A 21091-nucleotide genomic window follows, 5' to 3' on the forward strand; every position below is an offset into this window, starting at 1 on the left:
ATCTGAATCAGAGTGAGTTGTCTCTGTTGCTGTCTTTTGCCCACCAATTTGTAGACGCTAATGTTTTATAAGAAAATAGCATCTTCATTGTATATGGTCCGATCTCTTTACCATCTCATGGCAGATACAGCTTCCTCACCCATATAGGCAAAAAAATCAACCACTACGTAAAGTTTCAAGTAGGAATTACCAGGCTATTACAGCGGTTGATTTGTCTGACTGTATGGATGCCATAGTGACTAAATCGAGAGATTCAGACCACCCTGATACATTAATCGAATACTATAACAAGGACATGATAGCTCAGCTACATAGAGTTGCCCCAATGAAATCTAGAAGAATTAGCGAGACGCCTAATCATCAAAAATGGTTCTCCCCTGAACTGGCCAAGTTAAAAGCAAGTAAGAAGCATGCAGAGCACATCTGGCTTAAAGAGAAAAGTATGGAAAATAAGGTGACTTGGAAACTTTTAGAAAAAACATATAAAGATAAGACAATTGAAGCTAAACACAGCTACTATAATGATCAGATTGAAAGAGCTGGTGATAAAACTAAGGAACTTTTAAATATTTTTACATTATGGGAAAAACCAAGTGTGCTTAATCAGACCATTACTCCAACAAAGGACAACTGCACGAGAATCCAGAAGGTCTTCTCGGATAAACTGCGGTGGGCCCAAAACAAGAGCAGGGATGAGTTAGAGCGCCTGACATCTGGTACTGTTGCCACCACTACGGGGAAAGGCCATGCCAGTAATGTGGTGGGTTGTTTGCCCCATAATACAGGAGATCGGAACCAGGAGTCACATTCCACAGGGTTCCGTTTTTCTAAGCTATCCGTAGTAGAAATTAAAAATATCTTGAAATCTATATATCCAACAAGCTGTCCTGGCGACCTTCTTCCTTCAAAGATAATCCTGAAATGCCAGGACATCTTTGCAACCTACCTATGTAGATTTGTTCATGCGTCGTTCAGACACTTTATAATTCCACAAGCAATCAAATATGTGGCAGTGACTCCTTTATTGAAGAAAGTAGGTCTTGATCCAAATAATACTGCAAACTTTCGACCCATCACAAACACTCTATTCTTTCTGAAACTGATTGATAAAGTGGCCATGATCCAGTTACAATCCCACATGGAAACCTCTGGTACGCTACATAAAAAGCAGTCAGGTTTCCAATGCTTTCATGGCACTGAGAGTGCACTGGTTGATCTTCAGACCCAGATGCTGACTATGCTGGAAAAAAGTAAATTGGGGCTGCTGGTGTTACTGGATTTATCAGCAGCCTTCAATCTGCTGGACCACAAGATCATATTGGAACGGCTGGTTGACACAGGGGGCCTTTCCAATGAGGCAGTAAACTGGATGAAATCAATCTTCGAAGGCAGAAGATCCAGGGTGAATTGGGGAGACTCTCCCTCGGAGGCTGAAATCACGGATTGTGGTGTCCCTCAGGGGGCATGTTTGTCCCCATTACTTTTTAATATTTATATAGTACCTATGTTCATAGAGTTGGAAAGATTAGGATTTTCTTTCATGAACTACGCAGATGACTACCAGCTGGCCATGGAGATTACCAGAAACTATGAGAAAGAGCAGGATAAACTAAATAAGGTTTATCAGATTATAAAAATCTGGATGACCACCAGTTGGTTATGTTTGAATGCCGGGAAGACCGAACTAATGATATATGGGTCAAAACAATCAAGGGAGAGTCTTGATCCGGTCTTCACCGGCTTTCAGATCGAGGGTAGCCGGATAACGGTTGCCACCAAAGTGAAAACCTTAGGCATATGCATGGAAGCCACACTGAATGCAGGTGCACAAGTAGATGCCATCATAAAGAATACTACTCGACGGATTTAAGATAGGTGGCTGCCATGATCTCCAAAGGCAGTCAGGTCAAGCTAGTTAGAGCGGTCATTCTTCCTTACCTGGATTATTGTAACTCTCTTCTGGGTGGCGCTAGCAATGAAGGTATCCTTAAACTACAGAAAATTCAAAATGCTGCTGTACGTATTGTCCACGGTATGACACAACATGAACCGACCTCTGCAGCCAGGAAGGCACTGAATTGGCTACCCTTGTCAGCTAGGATTTCTTTTAAGCTGTTGACACTTGCCCACAAATGTATCTTTTGACTCGCCCCCAGGTATCTCAAGGAAAAGGTGATTGTACATCAGCCAACCAGGGTCCTGCGATCTGCCACTGACCACGTTCTCAGAGTGGACCGTGTTAAGAGAGCTCGTGGTCGCTCCTTTCTAGTGCTGGTGGCATGTGCATGGAATGAGCTACCTAGAGCACTAAGAAGGGAGGAAAACCACCTGGTCTTTAGAAAATCTTTAAAGACCAGACTGTTCATGTAAAGTCTTGGTATGTAGGGCTGCGCTTTTCACTTTTCCTGTTTCAGCGCCTCTGATGCCCTAGGACTTTGGCGCTATACAAATCCAGTAACATAACATAACATAACATAACATAACATAACAGGTGTGTATCAAAGTGCCAATATCCAAAAAAGGGAATAGAAATGCCCCTGGCAATTATCACCTAATTTCACTAGTGGGTGTCATAAGAAAATGTTTTGGCAAACACATTTTTTCCTGGTGTAGAGGATTTTACCTTTTTAAAAAGAATAATCCTCTTGAAGGGATCATTGTTTGTGGTCTTTCACTTGGTTAGTTGACAGAAGATGTGGGCTGTCCTGAGTGAAACGTGGCTTGAAGACAACCTCACTACCTCTACTTGGCTGCATTACATTGATAACACAATGCAAGTTTAGATTGGCCCCCACTAGGTACACAAAAAGGGGGTTTGCTCTGAGGTCTGAGGTTCTGGGGTCTACTTATTGACTGCAGTAGGCCTAGACTTATTTTATTAGGTCACATGCATTCAAGAACACTCTAAATATAGTATTACTCTGGAAATTGAACAATTCAGGCAATAATAGATGTAAATCATACAGCTTTTGTTTTATTTTGCTGTTGAATGCATTTCAAAATCATGCATTTATAATTTTTGTGATTTTGTAGAAAGTAAAAAGTACAGTACATTAAGGGTAGTTAGTCTTTAGTCTTCACAAATCCTCAATGTAACTGAGTTAGCAACTGATTTATAAATATTCATTGCTTAAAACATAGTAGTGCTTTAATATCAGTGTGTAACCACCACCTGTAGTGACAAGTGATAGTATAGGTACTCAATACAGAACAACCAGGCTGAAAACAGTCAATTGTATAACACTAGGTTGTATGTAGCCAGGCTAGAGGGTGACCTAACACGTGGTCGACGTCTAGATCTGAATCAAGAGGATGGAGGGACCAGGTTGAGTATGGAGTGCGGGTCCTTAGACGTTTCGGCAAGATGCCTTCATCTTGGGCCTGGAATAGGTCTCCCTGGAAGAGAGATAGGGGGACTCTATTAGTGCCTGAAGTGGGGGTTAAAAAGTTTATGCACATGACATAACTATATCCAAGATTGTGGTACATCATTAGTACAATTGGGATAAAATTGGGATAAAAGCAAGGGATGCAAGTAACTGACCTGGGGGGTGGCAATGCTGGATGGGTCTTAGAATTGCTGTTTCACTGGTGTGTGGCAAGGTCCACAGGCTGTGGTCAGCTTTCACAGTGTCCTCAAGGTGGAGGGGAACTGCAAGTGGATGCTGGATGTGTGGCATCCGTTTGAGGAAAGGAGGGCCAAAGATGTGGTAGGTTTCACAAAAATTGTTGCCAAAGGCTGAGATCCTATGCAGTGCAAAAAAGGAAAGCATGCTCGAAATTAGTGAAATGGCGGGAGGCAGCCCTGTGGAGAGGAGATGCATGAGGCTAGGTCTAGCGTTACCTGGAAATGAAGTCCTGAGCAGTAAATGTGTTCTCCTGTAGAGCCGCAAATGCAAAATGCGGCAGGGGACCGTGTATAAAAAGACTTAGTGCCGAGCTGTTTTCATCGGAGCGGGGTGCGTATGCTCAGGGAGAGTAGTGTACGTTCTTGTATACAGCTGCGCATGTGCGCAGACAAACGAAGCTGAGGCGCTTCTGAGTGCGCGTGTGACATAGTGTTGAAAAATGCTACCCTGTTGCGCATGCGTGGACAAATATAGTGTCTTAGATGGTGTTCTAGCGACCGTATGAAGGCCGTGGTAACTGGTAGGTACTTGAAGGACACAGGGCCGTGGCTGTGTCAGCAATAAAGTATCTATGTGGCAATGGTTTGCCTGTGTAAATTATGTGCATAGAAAACACCTGTAAAGAAAGGAATGTACGCAGGGCTGTGGCTGCGTCAGAGGTAAAGCATCTCTATGACACAGGTATGCCTGTGTAAAATGGGTGCAAGCAGTACGCCTCTAGAGAAATGGTACTGCTTGGTGGTGTTGTCTCAAATAGATAGTACGGTTGTAAACCAAGGTCTTCAAGCCAATCGGGAAAGTGTGGTGGTGGGAAGGATGGTAAGTCCTGGGAGCTACAGGAACAAGGTATGGCATCATGCGTGGTGTAGGGCCTCTGGGATGGCCGGGCACGGTAGAATGTGTCCTAAGAGAGGGAAACCTAACTTAGCAGGGCAGTAGACATCCTCTGATTATAAAGGGTGGTCAGGAGAGTGGAAAGTTTGGTAGCATGATTATCTACGGTACCCTGTGGGTTCTGCCTCGTTAAGTCCATTGGTAGTGCTTTTCAATTTGAAGATCCACCAGGCCTCTTTATGGTTAAGTGAGTTGATAGCATTTCTGGTGTTTGGTACTGAGTCTGCTATCCACCAGAAGATGTCGTCGGGTCCATGGTGATTTTCAGTATAGTGTTGGACAATGGGAGATGTTAAGGTTTTACATCTAATCCGAGATCTATGTTCTCCTATTCTTTTGTGGATTTGGCGGGTGGTTTGTCCTACATAACGGAGGCCACATGGGCATTCAATTATGTATATCACGTTTGCTGTTTTGCAATTGGTAAACTTTCTGAGTTGCCAGTCTTTGGCCCCGATCCTAAATGAATTAATTTTCTTGGTGAACCGGCACACTGTACATGTGCCACAGGGGTGGTGGCCTTTTATTTCACGCATGTTCCAAATCGTTGATCTTTGCGTCTTGTTCTCTATTCTGGCGTGTGATAACATATCCTTGAGGTTTTTAGATCTTTTGAGCGCCATTCTGGGTATTTTTTCATCTGGCAGGCTCAGTTGCACTAAGGGCCAGAATTTTTTCAATATACCTTTCAGTTTGGTTGTGTCAGGTCCGAAGGTGGAGACGCATGTGATATTGTCGTCCTGGTCTGTGCTAGCCATTTTAGGCGTTAGCAGGCTTTCTCTGGGCGTGTATTTTGCTCTCTTTGTAGTTTTCCTGATGAGTTTTTTGGGGTATCCTCTTTCTTCCAGTTTACTTTGTAGAACCTTGGCATGTTTGTTATATTGGTCCATTTCTGTGCAGTTACGTCTTAGCCTCAAGAATTGGCCGTATGGAAGATTGTCCCCCACAGCAGCACTCAGTTTGATTGCCACAGTACAGTTTAGCCTTTTAATTGGTGGAGTTGTCACTGCTCGTGAGGCTGTTAATGCAGATAAACTCAGGGAAAATAAAACGTCTAAGCCGATCATATTATATGCGGTTCATGCTGTTATCAAGACTCACTGAACTGTCGCTTCTAAAGCTGGTGGTGGAATTGGAGAACTTTTCATACTAGTAGCGACCTTGCTTTTAACTTGGGGAAAAAACAAGATTATTGAAGTTGGGGATACAGAAATAATTGAGTGGGAGGGGGAGCTGAACACCTTGACAAAGTGACAGGCATTCAGTTTGTCGCAAAGCAAACAGAACTTAGATGGAACAGGTTGAACGCACAATAAATACATTGGCCCATTTAAACTATGAGATGATTTCACAAATAAATGAGCCAGTGTTAAATATCGGTTGCCATGCAAGTCTTTGATTGAAAGACAGTGTCTGCCGCATTCTATCTATGGGGCCTATGGGCTTATACTGTCTCTAGAAACAAAGGAAATCAGTTTCTAAAAGCTATCATATCCCAACTCTATACGGATTTGAGTGCTGGAAATTAGACGTTCCAATATCCATATTGCTCTCAAGTCGCTGATTTCTATGGATAGGCCCCTGGGCTAGATCAGAAGATGACCCTTGCAGGACATCGCTAAAGGACGGGGGTTAGCATTGTTTGTCATATAAAGCTCTGCATTAAGCAGTTTGGTCTATCTCACCTTTGGCTTAATCCTAAAGCAAAACTTCAGAGACAGGGCATTTGATTAAGGAGTTGCACTGTGACCTGATAGGTGGTCTTGTTGATGACCCTTTTCAAACCAGGATTGCAGTTGATTATCTTGATATCACAACAACTACACACTTTGAACATCAGCTATATTGTTTGTATCTTGACCAACCACAGCTTAAGTAGAGGCAGGTATTCATTGTAAATGTATTAGGTCATGCTGGCTAATGCCAGTGTTTGTAAAATATGAAATTAGAGAATTGAATGTGGCCTCCGAATTCTGTAGGAACACTGATATAAGGAGTGTTACATTTCCTGTGAGCCATTGAATCTGGTGGGCCTGGTCCTACAGATCGAAGGTTTTACCTGATTTGTATTGAATTGTGTTCTTACTTTCAGTTTGCACTATGTATTGAGAAATGTAGCACCTTAGCCCTTAAGGGATCTGCTGCTTATTTCAAGTTCGGTAGTTATGACGGCACTAATTCTGCTGGAGAGAATTACCATTACTGCCACGGCACCGAACAGTATTAGCGCTAAATTACAGGCCACATGTGAGCACCCCAAACATTAGCGGTAATGGTAATTTGGTGTAACTGAATTAGCAATAGAATCTGAAACTGATCTGTAAATCCCTTACTTTACAGCGAAATTAGCGTTACCGCTGGACAACTGGACAGATTCTGATCAGTAATTCCACCTGTGGAATTAGTGTTGAGTGGAAATAACATAATTCCACAAAGAGGAAGCAGAGCTTCGGCCATCTTTGAAAAGTCACTCAATTTAAAATCATCCATATCCTTTTGCCATCAACCCTAAATGTAGTGGCAAACATTCTAGTAGAAAAAGACAAAGGGAAGATGCCCGTTTTTGGGTCGGAAAAGCAAATTTCAGCATGCTGATGAGCTGTTTGGAGTGCAGCAATGGAAAACAACTGTCCAGAGAAATAATGCTTTCTGGACAGACATACGTGACAAGATGAGGCTCATCCGCCTCCAACTCCCTCAGGGTTAGTCGCTTCTCCAGGCAGCGAGTTGGTGGTAGATCTCTTTCTTCTGCTGGGGCCTCCCTCTGGAACAGCCTCCCTGTCTCTCTGAAACTTGAGGAGAACCATCTCCGGTTCCGGAAGCACCTCAAGACCTTCCTCTTTGCTTCTGCTTTCTCTCCTCATCTCCCCTGCTTATTTCCTGGCTGAATCTGAAACTGCACTGGTTACCTGGCTACCTTATGATCTCGGGCCTAGCTCCCCTCCCCACCAGTTGCATACCTGCACTGCCCCCTGGCAACCCCTGCACTCGGACTGTTTCTGTATCCCCACAGCCCCTACTAGCACTTGACACCTGCTGTCTGCACCTAACCTTGCACTTGCCACCAGCTGGCCGCACTTTTACTTATTGTCCTTATTTATTGTCTTATTTATCTTTCTGTTATCCTATGTACTGCACTGCCCCCTCCCCTTTCCCCCTGCACTTCTCCCCTTTCCCCCTCCCCTGCACTTGCACGATCTCAATGTCACCTGGCCTAGCAGGATTGTTGTCTCTGTCTTCCCTCTGTTTCCCCTCCCTTGCCTCGTCGCACCTTGAAACACTAGTGTATAGGTGCGTTATAAATGCCATTTCATATCATATCATGAGCTATTCGCACTGTACCGTTGGACAATGAAGACTGCTGCGAGAGTTGAAATGACCTTTGGGCCAGGGTGCAACCTCTAATCTCCATTCACAAAAGCGGGAGACCCCAGCCACAGGAGGTGGTACATTTGAGCCACTCGCCCATATGCCCTGGAAGTCTCGTGCACAGGGCTGGCATGGAGGGAATCAAAGGAACAGAGTTTGGAGCAGGTAGTCAATCCGAGTCTGATGAGTAGGAATGTATTATCTGTGATACAGATGCATTACCTAACTTCCTAGCCTAGCCATGTGCCATGCTGCAGAATCAGATGGCTACAATGGCAAGGCCAAGCCTACACTCAAATGGCCCCTCGATGTTGGGGCAACAAAGCGCATGGGGCACCCAGGAAAGGACATCATATCCAAATGACTGTGAAGCTACAAATATAGCCTTTCATCTATGAAAATATGACCTCATACAATCTGGAGTTGCAGCAATCAGGGCACCCAGTTCCATGTAATAATGTCCCCTCAAAAATATCGCCATGCAAAAAAAATTGCCGAAATATTGCCGATTTTTGCTGGAACATTATTACATGGAACATGCGGGTGACACCCCTGCAACCCCCAATACCTTTTTTTTCCCCCAAGGGGAGCGGGCTCCCCCTGTCCCTATATATATGGTCACCTATAAAATGTTGCCACAACCTTTTCCTAGCGACATTATATACGGCAACCATTTACATAGGGATATTATTACCTGCACCCCATGGTCATATGCTCAATTGAAACCCCTTGTGCCCACATGCATCCCATAAGCCATTGATTCCGCATAGAAAACCAGTGCCAATAGCTGGCCTTAACCCTGGAAATGTAACATTATTAATATTATTTAGTAGTTTTTATAGAGCAACATACACCCAGCGGCCTCAGTGTGCTCGAATATCAGGAGACAGAACGCACAAACATAAAAGCGGGGAGTCGGGGTCACAAATATGTAACCATCAGATAATCCGGGTTACTCTGAAGATCCAAGAAAAGGAGTCTAATCTTTGGAGTTAAAAAGAAAGGTCTTAATAGCTTTTTCAAAGCTAAAGAGGCCTGGGATAGTTCTCAATTCCAGCAGAATAAAATCACCAAGGCTTGGGGCAAAGGTGTTGAAGCTAGTGCCTCTGGAGTTCTTATGTTTGTGGCTTGGCTGATGTAATTTATCAAGGACATGTGAGCAAAGAGAACACGTGGCTGCAGCCTTCCGTGGCCTCTTCATCAGGTATATAGGTGCTTTCCCTGCCAGACTTGTGTGTGCGATGGTGGACTGGCAACCAATGTAAAGATCTCCGGGCCTGAGTAACATGGTCAGTTCTTGCCAGTCCACATACTGTTCTAAGAGCACCATTTTGGGCCACCTGTAGCATCTTCAAGTTATTTTTGGAGGTGCCTACGTGGAGACTATTAGAATAGTCTATTCTCGAGTTCACGTGAGCAATGCATCTGCCAATGAGCGTTGGCATAAATGGTAGGCCAAGTCAGCATGCCTCCTTGCCCTAGTACAACATTGCCAGTGCTGTGTGCAGCCCATGAAAATCAATGTAGCGCTTTACAATCAGAGGGGGAAGAACACAATGACGGAAGCAGAGAAACAAGGAAGCTGGGAGCTAACAACAGGGCATGGGGAGTGCAGTCAATTTGGCAGCAATGGATTTACAAGCAACCAGCGAGGAAAACGTGGGGACCAGATCACCCAGTCTCAGGTAGGGTAGGGAGTGGAGGGTGTATGTACCTAGGTGTTATGGGTGAGCCATTACTTGAAGAGGAGGGTCTTGAACACCTTGCTGAACTGTAGAAGCAAAGGGGGCAAGTCTGATGTTGATGTGGAGGCCATTTAAGTTTTGGGGCATATATATAGAGAAGGCCTGACTTCTGGTTCTTTCCTTCCTGCACCGGCAGAGTTCAGGTCTGCACATGTCCTTACTTCTGGTAGATAAGAAGCCTTTGGAGATGCTGTGTTCGTTAGTGAGGTAGCTTGGGGACTTCACAGTGACATCCTTATATATGATGCAGCAGGATTTGAAGATAATACAGGTTTCAGAGGAAGCCAGAGCAGTTCCATGAGGGTTGGGGTGATGTGATCGAATTTGCAGAGTCCTTTTATGAGCCATACAGCAGCATGCAAGACATATCTCCAGGGTGCGAGGGTAATCGATGGAGGGGCCTTCAAAAGGGCATTGCCACCCTCCAGGTGGGAGAGGAAAAAGACTTGGACAGCCGATCTGAAGTTGTTTTCTGAAATGAAGGGCTTTATTTTCTGCATGAGAGAAAGTTTGTAACAAGCCGTTTCTGTCTTCCCTACTATGTGCTGTGTGAAGGAGAGGTGTCTGTTGATGTCAAACCCAAGGGACTTCACCAGGTGGCCAACTGGGGTGTGAATCCTTTCAGGTGTATAGCAGAGAGCCAGGTCTGGATGTTGAGGTGTTCAGTGTTGTTAGTCAGCAGTAAGAATTGGACGGGTTGGGCTTCAGGTAAGCACTGGACATTTCCCAGCTAGATCAATGTGAGGCAGGCCTTGATTCTGTGGACGTCTTCAATGGAGGATATCTTGAGGTAGGGCTGCTTGTCATCTATGTATCGGTGGATGTGAATGTTGTGTCGAGCAAGGAGGGTTTCATGTAAATATTGAAGATCACAGGAAGAGGATGGATCCTTGCGGGACTCCACAGGTGATGGGTAGCGTTGTGATCTGGAGAAATTCATTTGTATGAAATGGTGGTGATTTGCAAGGAAGGATTTGAACAAACTTGGGATGACTTTGCTGATGCACATACAGCGATGTAGATTGTTGGTGAGTGTCTGGTTGTCTACTGATTTGAATGCTGCTTAGAGGTCAAGGGTAAACAGGAGAAAGGTTGGACATCATCGAGAATTGTAAGGGCATACCCTGTCCATGATGGTACAGTGCTATGGTTACTCCTCTGCGCTAACCAGAAGGCGCGAATGACAACAAAAATATATGAGACAAGACATTCCATTGTCACGCCAAGCAAGGCATGTGCACATCAGAGGTCACATGCATGTTGAATAGACATCCCCTTGAATGTAAACCCTTTGGTCTGCAGCTTCCAAAATGCATGCGTGCCTTTATCTGCCATATACAAGTCACCATGATTAGTGTCCACATTTCATTCAATCCCCCAACAGGTTCACATGACACGCAGGTAAGAAGCTCCTGGGTTCAGTATGTCAGAGTCAACACAACAGGCCACTGAGATCAGGAAGGTGGTGACACGAACCACCATCATCCTGGCCATCATTCGTGTGGGCCACAGTCATGGCTCCCACCGGAAGATCTCTGCCAAGGACACATCTACCATCAGTACCAGCATGAGTAGCTACACCCACCAGCCAGACTGCCTCCAGCCCAGCAGTTGTTGCTATGGAGGACACCAGGACTACCGACTCTGCTCCCGGTGCATCATCTCCACTTGCCACCAGCACCGCCACCACCCTGTGGAGACCATTGACATGTTAAACACCCCAGCAGTCACACAAGGGGTTGCACTGCTGGCGAATCTATAGGCCTCTCCTGCCCCCTCCTCACCTGCTTCACCGATGATTCAGTACCTGCACCATCATGATACAGACACAGGAACTGAAGATGCTGACATTGGACCTGCGGATGCCGGTGGGCTGGGGGACAAGTATATGTGCGACACCCCCAGGCCTGTCTGCCCTCCTGACAATGTGCTCAGTACACACTTAAAGGGATCTGGGGCTGGTTGAACAACATTTCACAGCATCAGGCGTGCATTGAAAGCATAACATAGCAGAGCAGCAGCTCCAACACTTGCCAGCTATTGGGGAGGATGTACAGGGCTCACCCCGATAGATGGCTAGGCCAATGGACAGGCAGTGCTACCACCACATTTTAGTGGCAGCATCCGATGCAGTGGTGGGACAGACGGAATGAGAAATGACACTGCTCCTGACATTGCAACACATCCAGGGCAGGAGTCAAAAAGTTCCACTTCTGTCATCCACACAAAAGGCTCACGGGCAAGGAAGACCCGTCGTTGGCCCAAATGCCCTGCTGCGCGCACATGAGCTAAGCTATCCGGCATGGTGAAACGGTCACATAAATAATACTGCAGTACATGAGACCCTCGGACTGGGCATACTAGTGGAGGGAGCGCCATGGTGTTGCAGAGGAGGGAGGGCAAGGGTGTAGTATGGTCTGAAAATAAAGTTGCATAAGGCCATGAAATGAGGCCTGCGAACTCATCTTTGAATGGGTGTAAACGATTTACTATGCCGCTATATAAAATCATCTGAGGTATATGTCATCCAGTGCTCTTTAAAGACATTCTCCATCTGTTCTTGCCGCACGAGACATCGATCCATGCCTCGTGCATGGCCATGGCGTTACGTAAAATGGTCCCCAGCAAGGGTACAGTCATCCTCTTCTGTGCATGCCACCTTGACCTATGGGGGCATGGGGACGTTTTGCTTGATACACGTGTTATGCCGCATAAAACACACCACAATTATTGTATACGCCTTGTCTGGCCTCCAATTAGGGTGCCCCCTGTTTGATGGAGACGACGGAACCTGTGTGTGGGGTTCGGATCGGTGTCATCACCACTGGAAGCTTGCAATAGCCAGAGTCATATGCAATGGCATTGAGGGTAGGTGTTGGTTGCAGAACCATCCGCAAGTGTACCCAGTAGCCAAGGCACGATGGTCTAAACTTCAGCTAATATATGAATGGAAAAAATAATCTTTTCCACCATTGACCTTTGTGTCCCTCAATTATGTCATGCCTAATGGAATGGCGGGCGAAATGCTTAATATCACTACGGGAATCCCCTTTTTCCAACATCACTGGCACAGCAGAGGTAGCAAACATGCACTGCAAGTGGATTGCCAATGGACATGTAATCAATCGGTGGATCTTCAAGCATGGGCTCTGAAATGCTTTCTGATACACTAATGCACTTTGTGATCGTGATGATCCACTTCAGAAATGGCATTAATGGGGTGCAGCCTTTATGATATAGCTGCCTGTCAGTGCTGCACTGTCATCTTGCACAGGAGAGCTGTGTCTTTTCCTGTCAAGGTATGGTTTCCGTGTACATTGTAGTACCTGTAGTTCAATCTTTGTGTATGTCAGATGATACATTTCTGTCATCCCCTGACATTGTCATGCAGGGCCTTGTCAGGTCGTGTAGTACTTTTTTATGTGTTGTGTCAGAGAGCCAGTTCTGCATGCACAGGGCTGTGGGAGGGCATGCATTACATTGTCCATACACAGGTGAATCCCCCCTGTCATTCCTACCATTCCAACCTGCATGAGTTGTTATATGGTGTATATAGTTACCCAGGATCCAGGTCCATTGCCCGCTGGAGGTCTCCATGTATGGCACCTGTGTAATGTTATGCAGGACCGTTGCATCATGGGTAAAACCGGGGAAATGACCACAGCAGTGGGTCATGGTCAGGTCTGCATCACAGATCACATGTATGTTTAGGGAATGTTGTTGTTTCCAGTTTCGGTACACCTCGTCCGATCCCTATGGCGCCACCAAGGTGATGAGTGTACAGCCTAGAGCTGCAATGACGCTATTGAAGTGAGCAGCTGTATACAATCATCACTTGGCTGCTTTTACCTCTTCTGGGATTGTGGGCAGGGAGATGTGCTAGGGTGCATGCTACATGAGCGCATCCAGCACCCGAGCAAGCCCTATTGAAAATGCGAGCTGCAACATGCCATGCAGCATGCCCACAGCTGCAGCATGTAGCGAAAACGTGCAGCACTGACATGCTGGGAGGCTGCTGCCTTGCATGCCTCGGCAGCTCTGTATACAGGCCAGCACGAGGTTCTGAAGTTGGCGTGTAGTTTGCTACCGCTAGGGGAAGTATGGTCTGGACCGTACATACCTATCAGGGCAAATTGGTTGCACACGTGGCTTCACTTCCATTACTTGGATGCATTTAAAGCCACCTCGGATGGAGGTAACTGCAGTGTATTTCTGGCAGAATTAGTGGTTGTTTTTGGCAGTATGGTAGAATAAGCATATTATTTTCTGGTGCTAATTCCTTAAGTGGAATTAGACCTGGGGGAATTACCACCCATTTACAATAATCCATCATTCAACAGCGTGGTAAAAGTGGCAGTAATTATGTTAAAGCCATTTATTTCCCTTACCACTGAACTTGTAATGAGGGCCTGGGTTCTGTCAGAAATAACTTGTATTTGTAGCATTGCACAATGTTGTGGTGTTTATCACAACCTAGAATTTTAGGGGTTTTAATAGTATATTGACATTTATCCTACAGATTTTAAATCAATATTTGTATGCTTACAAATATGTTTGCTTTTAGCAATTGTCATTTTAATGAGTTGTAAATACATTGTTGTATTTTATTTTGCTGTACTATTTGGTCAACCAATAAAAATGAATGATGACACCTAGTTTTGAGCGATACTGCTCTACGACATCCATTCCTGGATTCTTGTGATTCAAGCAAAGATTATGGTACAGTGTTTGTTGTCAAGCCCAGGTGGTTCATGATCTGAATCTCATGTGGGTAATATGGAAACAGCAATGTCAAAGGCTTCTTTTAGGTGTTGAAGAGACAGGGGGGTAACTCTCCCCTGAGGCTCCTCACATGCAGGGTGGATGTGCCTGTTAGCAACTGGACAACCTTAACTCCGCCAGTCCTGTCTTTGAGGAAGTATTCGAAATATGAGAGTGCTGTACTCCTGATTCCAGACTAGAGAGTGAGGCAACTGTGAAGTATGCAGTGGTCAACTGTGCCCTAAGCTGCCCGAGATAGATTAGCCTGGGGGCGGCAGACTGGTTGTCATCTAAGAGCGGAAGAAGCTTCTCTCTTACGTCAAGTGAAGTAGATTCTGCATGGCCTGTGTGTCTGAAGCCTGATTAGCAATCATGGAAGAGCGATGAGTGATCTTCAGTGGATTTACGGATCTGAAGAAGTACAATGTTTTCACAAATCTTTGCTTCAAAGGGCAGGGTGGACATTGGGTGAAAGTAGGTAAGTACTCAGTTTGCTCCACCTTTTACAGCAGTGGGTGATCACTGCTCTTTTTTTGTACAGCTGACAATGAATGGTGTGTTGCAAAAGAGTGGTAGTCATCGGGCCTAGAATGTGGACATGCACTTTCAAGAAGCTGGAAGGGCACCAATGATTTTGTGCCAAGCAAGCCTTAATCCAAGAGCCAGTGCTGAAGATATCCACTTCTGAGATAAGCTGGAAGGAGCCAACGGTGGTTTACGGTTCATGGATATTGACGTTTGTCAAGTTGCAGAACATGGGGAGGCATTTATGGTTTTATGGGATTTATCTTGTCGATGAAGATGGTGGGGTGACCATTGCTCACTTTCTGAGAGGGTTCAAGTTTGGATTTGAATGTGCTGAGCTTGGCTGATGCTTAGAGATGAGACTGGTTCTACTTCTTTCAGTTCTCTATAGAACAATGTGTTCTTATTCTTTTTGGTGCTATAGTATACAGGGATTTAGAGGCTTTTACTTGGCAATCTGATAGGAGGATTTCTGGATGGTGGTCTTGATCTCTGGGTATGCATGGTGGAGGAATGACTTGGCAAAGCCCTCCCATAAGGCATATTTCAGTGGTTTGATGTGCATTATAGCAAGGGGTCTGTTTCGGGGTTCCATGTGATAATATCGCCGCAAAAATATCGCCATACAAAAACTTCGCCATATTTTTGCAGCGATATTACCCCATGGAACCTGCGGGGGACACCCCCGTAACCCCCATATATTTTTAAAGGGAGCGGGGGACACCCCAGCAACCCCCCCACCCATCTACCCCATAAATTATCCCCACCAAAAATATCGCCTATGGCCGTTCCCGACGACCATATGTACGGCGATATTTTTGGTGGCGATAATATTACCTGATACCTGTTTCGGTTGATCTAGGGTAGGCTAGCTGTGTTTGGTAGTAAACAGGCAATTAAGTTTTGATCAGACCAAAATAGGTAGGATGTGCTCATTTTTCCAAGGATGATATTATGAGAGAATAATATGTCCGATCTGTGCTCCCCTTGTCCTCAAAACATGCGGTCAAGCAGAGGTTGGTTTTCACAAAAGTGTGCCCAACATTTTGCAACTTTAATGTCAATGGGCCTCATTACACAGTAGGCGGTGAACCATGGCGCAATTAGCGCCATGGTTCATGCCGGTAAAATACCGGCACCGCCTTGGTGGAAAGGGGAATTACCGCCCCATTCCAATGTTGGAGGGGCGGTAATTCCCCCTTCCACCATTGCCCTTCCCCATTCCCATTTTTGCCCCAGAGGGCATAATGGGAATGGGGAAGGCGCTAATTACGGCACCGCAAATTGCGTTACCGTAATTAGCTCCCTGGGTCCCTTTGCGGGTTGGTTTTTAACACCTGCAAAAAGCAGGCGTTAAAATCCCCAACCCGCAAAGGGACCTCGTAGTAAGGCGGTAAGGATTTACCGGTACCAGTAAAATACCGGTAACGGTAAACCCTTACTGCCTACCGTGTAATGAGGCCCAATGTCGGTTTAATTTGACTTCAATCAATGAAAAGAAAGTTCTTGGAACTAAATATGGTTAACCAATTTGTCTATTTCATTGGTACTTTTTCTTTGCTTATTTTATGGTTTCATATTGTTGATTTTTCACCAGTTGTTTAATACAGGCATTCATTTACCTTCCGACATGTATTTCCATGAATCAAGCATTGTACATGTCATATTGATCCTATTCAGCTGAGTCTATTATGAAGTAGCGAACATTTAATCATTCAGCACATAATATCATAAAAACATAAACAAAAGAAAAGCAGAGGGACAAATCCTCAATTAACACCTTGTGTTGTGATTCCCACTAATCACCCAGGTGCAAAGGTGTTGGCATTTATTTCCAAAACAGGGTGAAGCACAGTTTGCTCCTTTGTTCATGATAACTTCGCTAGTTACCGTGCAGTGGGTGTCTACTCACATACAGATGTTGCTGTGCATTAGCAGTTTTGGGACGTCCACAGCATGTATGTCTTAAGGCCAGACAGAGGGCCAAGGAGCATCTTGTCATAACCAGGTTGGTGGTAGGCGGTGGCCCAAGTGATGGAAGGGCTCTCCTGATGTATATTTTCACATTGGTGAAAGCTTTGAATGTAAAGTGTCACAAGGATTGGCCATTGTTTAATCAAAGAAGGGTGATTGCAAGTGTTCCACAGTGGTGAAAGTGACAACTCCTCCTCGTATAGAGTCCCGATTTCCGGTGAAGAATCCTGGGGAGTAGTGGGTTGAGACAGGTGGAAAAGTGTCTGTAAACTATTTCTGTGTAATGCAGAATTTGGGAAAGTTGTAGTCTTCTAGGAGGGCCTGCATGTTACGCGTGTTCTTTGTGGCAGATTGGGCATCAACCTGGGTCTTTTCCATGGCAGTCAGGCTATGGTTGGCCATTTGGGGATGACTGATGAAGACAGGACTCTTCATCATCATCATCCTCTAGGACTTTCGCTCTGGGATTGGGATGATGCATCATTGGCTGAAAGTAGTTATTTTGAATATTTGGACTTTTAGAATGATTGTGAGATGTGTGTGAAGGGGGAGTAAGAGATCTGTTTGGCATGCTTGTACACATTTAATGATTGCTCTGTTTGTTATGATGTATAATTTTAAGTGCCCTTAGAAATATTTCCTAGAGCTCGTGCCACCTTCTTCTCACAGCAGATTTGAGCATAAATGTTCAGTTGACACCAAGTGAATTTATCGCCCTTTCTCTCATGTGTTTTTCCATCTTGCAGTGATGATTACTTTGTGAACAAGACCTCGTTAAGTTCCATGCAACATGTTCTGGTCCTTACATTGCCACCAAAATCCAACTATAGCTCTCTCGTACTTGACCAACGACAGATGCAAATGGTGAGTAGAAGATATTGGTAACGCTCCCATTCTCAGAGGGAGACATTGAGGGATACATAACATTTTGTCAAAACCTTTGCACCTAAACCATCTTCTATCTTCACTTTCTTGGTTGTTGTTCCTGCAACGCCTGATGCTTTTGATGGGGAGCAGGAATCAATTTCCAAAAATAAGACGTAGAACTCTTCTTAAAAACAGCAAAATTGAATAGTCTTGTTTGACTTTGATTTCTTTGTTAATATGTTGTGATGTGATGCGCGCCATCCATGCTAACAACAAAAGCAGACTTTTAAACTACAGGAAAGTCACTGATTTGGTGTAAGCATCAGGGTAGGGGTGGACCTACCATTTACACTATGGATAATGTAGTTCTTTGTGAATTTCTCCTGTTGTTCCTTTAAGAGCTTACAGAGGGGGCGTATACCATTGTCTTATTGAAATGAATTACTTTGTGGTAATTCAATTCGACTAAATACATTTGTGGAGAAGTACAAATATATATACTTATTGAAGGGGTAAGAGGAACTGAGGGTGGGCAGGGGTGGGAGGATGAAGGGGTTATGGGCGGGCGAACACACATTAAAAAAAAAAAACAAAGAAATGAAAAAATCCACAAATGTATTTTGTCGAAGTGAATTCCAGAGAGGTAAAGAAGTTATATAGTTAGCTGGCTTTTGGAGGAAAAAGGGTAGAAAGTCCCATAATTGATTTCAATGTGCGCAGGAACAGTTGATTTTGGGAAGGTGTCTGGTCAGCTTGTCGTCTGTCAACTAGTGCAATCTGGAAGTATTGTTCAAAGGTAATGTGTGTGCTGGTATAGATTGAAACAGGGATACAAAGAAGGACAATAACATGACAATGCTTTTGTGTCCCTTGTGATTGCCAGGACTTGGGGTGCAGCTGCCGTCCAATGTACCGTATGCTATCCTATGCCGGAGGGCCTACTATGTATATGCCAGTGTGGCCAGCCGCACATATATGGGGTACTAATTGGCACAGAGGGCAAGGTGAAGCTCTGAAGGATAGCAGTTCCAGCACCTGGGCTGCCAGCCCTATAACCTGTGTCTTTTCAACGGACTTGCCTCCCTCCGACATTAAATCCAGATTGAGTGGGAGATGCATAAGTCCTAGAAACCTACTAGGACTCAAATAAGACAGAGTAAAAGGCAAAGCACACCAGAAAAAAACAGCACCAACACTGAGGCAACACTGCAGCTACAATCCCAATAATTCCCTGCAGTGAGTGCTCAGCACAGTGCCCAGCCACCACTATGTTAGGAACTACATAGAGCAGTTTGTAAACTTAATTGGGCTCCATTGATGCAGAGGGCAAGTCAAACCTTCACAGAACAGTGGCACCAGCGCTGGTTCCTCCAGCCCCAGAATTCTCTGCAACAGTCATGTATACTTGAGAGTGCTCAGAAAAATGGCCTGCTTCTTGCTCTTTTAGCAGCACAGCCCCCACCTTCATTAGGATGACAGTGGTGTAGCCAGTCAAAGGGTGGGTTAGTAGATGCTGCTCTTCCAAGGCAAAGCACGTGCAGACTGCAGGGCAATCCCTGCTGAAAAAATATATATTTTTACTTAAATACCCCTTACTAAGCTTTGCTGTATAATCTTATACCCATGCTTATTTTTATTTTTCCTAGACCTTGAAGCTAGATGATCATTTTTGAAGTCCTACTCTATACCTTTTTATCTTCATCAGTGTAAGTTGATTTTGGGAAAAATCCATAAAACCTTTACAGAACCAAGAACCAATAAAACACTGAATCGATTATCATAAAAAAATTTAAATATACAAAAAAATAGGTGTACATGCAGTTTTCCTGTACATTCAATCTAATACATACATCAGTCCTCTACCAAAACATGTTATCTTCAATCATGAATTTGTTAAAAATCTGAATCAGAACTATCACTTAAAAAGTACTAATCTAAAAATACTTGCATAGCAGACTTTCTATGTATATAAATATACATTTATTTATATATTACATGGCCACAGTAGTGGCCGTGTAGTTATGGTTAGGTTGCTAAACCCATAGGAAGAGCACTTTTTGGGCGGCTTATAACTTCGCTCCCCCTGGACGAAGCCACACCAAAGTTTGCAAAAAAAAGTATATGGCCCATTCCGAATTTTTTTTGCAAAGTTTGGCGAGGTTTGGTCCAGGGAGGGAAAAGTTATAGGGGGAGTCCCAAAATGTCTTTTTTTCCCATAGACTGAATGGGGAAAAAACGTTGCTCACACCTACAGCCCAAACCGCTGGACGGATTTTCACCAAATTTGCGGCAGGAGCAGCGGCTTGGTCCCGAAAGCGTACTTTTGTAAATTTGGTGAAAATCCGTCCAGTAGTTTTTTTTAAAACAACCAAAAAGTAGGTCACAAAAAATGAGTGATATCTATGTCCGCTCCACGGACACACTTCCCTGTTTGCTCCGCGGACAATACACTGATTGGTTAATCGGCTTGTGTCATGTCCGGGGACATGCGATGTGTTCGCTGATTGGATGGTGAAGAGCGTGAAGTGCGTCAGATTTTTGGAAACGCTCGCCATCTTGAATTCGCAGACTTCGCCGCTGTCCGCAGACATTGCGGTAAAAACATATTAAAAACACAACATTGCACTTGTCAAACTTATCAAATAATCTCTGGGGACGTGAGGGGTGATAAGGATGGGATGGGATATGGCTACAAGAAGCCAAAAAAACAGGTGTTTTTGCCGCTAAAGTCAGCGAACAGTTCGGATGTTCACGAACAGTCCTGAAAAGTTCCCGGGCACCTCAGCATTACAGGGTTGGTGAAAAGCAGTTCTTGGATAGCTTATAACTTTGGCGCCACTTAATGGAACTGCATGAAATGTTGCATGTATATTTCCGAGCTGATTCTGAGTGAGTATGCAAAGTCCGGTGAGTTTCTGTCATGAGAGGGCAAAATTAGAGGAGGGGTCCCAAAATAATGTAAAGGCTTATAAATGAGGTGCCATTTGACGAATCTACACTTAATTTGGGAAACTGATAATACATTTAGATATGAATGTTTTTCCGAAGTTTGATGGGATTTTGTGAAGAGGGGGCAAAATTAGAGTGGGCGTCCCAAAATAATGTAAAGGCTTAAAAATGAGGTGCCATTTGACAAATCTACACTTCATTTGGCAAACTGATAATAGATCAAGATATACATGTTTTACAAAGTTTGGAGGGATTCTGTCAAGAGGGAGCAAAATTAGAGGGGGGTCCCAAAATATTGTAAAGGGTTATAAATGTGGTGCCATTTGACAAACCTACACAAAGGTTTGCAAAAAGATTATAGATCTAGATATAGATGTT

The 21091-nt window shown here is 44.5% G+C and overlaps 1 protein-coding gene across 1 annotated transcript in view; it reads left to right on the forward strand.

Moving 5' to 3' along the window:
- The first annotated feature begins 9448 nt into the window (after positions 1-9448).
- GUCY2C (guanylate cyclase 2C) overlaps positions 9449-21091 on the forward strand; it is a 484448-nt gene continuing 472805 nt past the window's right edge. Inside the window, exon 1 of the mRNA XM_069650287.1 lies at positions 9449-9577. Within this exon, the coding sequence (XP_069506388.1) occupies positions 9449-9577 (129 nt within the window). The remainder of the gene's footprint in view (positions 9578-21091) is intronic.

The sequence above is a fragment of the Ambystoma mexicanum genome, chromosome 3p (assembly GCF_040938575.1).
Source record: "Ambystoma mexicanum isolate Mex_15411 chromosome 3p, UKY_AmexF1_1, whole genome shotgun sequence".
NCBI lineage: Eukaryota > Metazoa > Chordata > Amphibia > Caudata > Ambystomatidae > Ambystoma > Ambystoma mexicanum.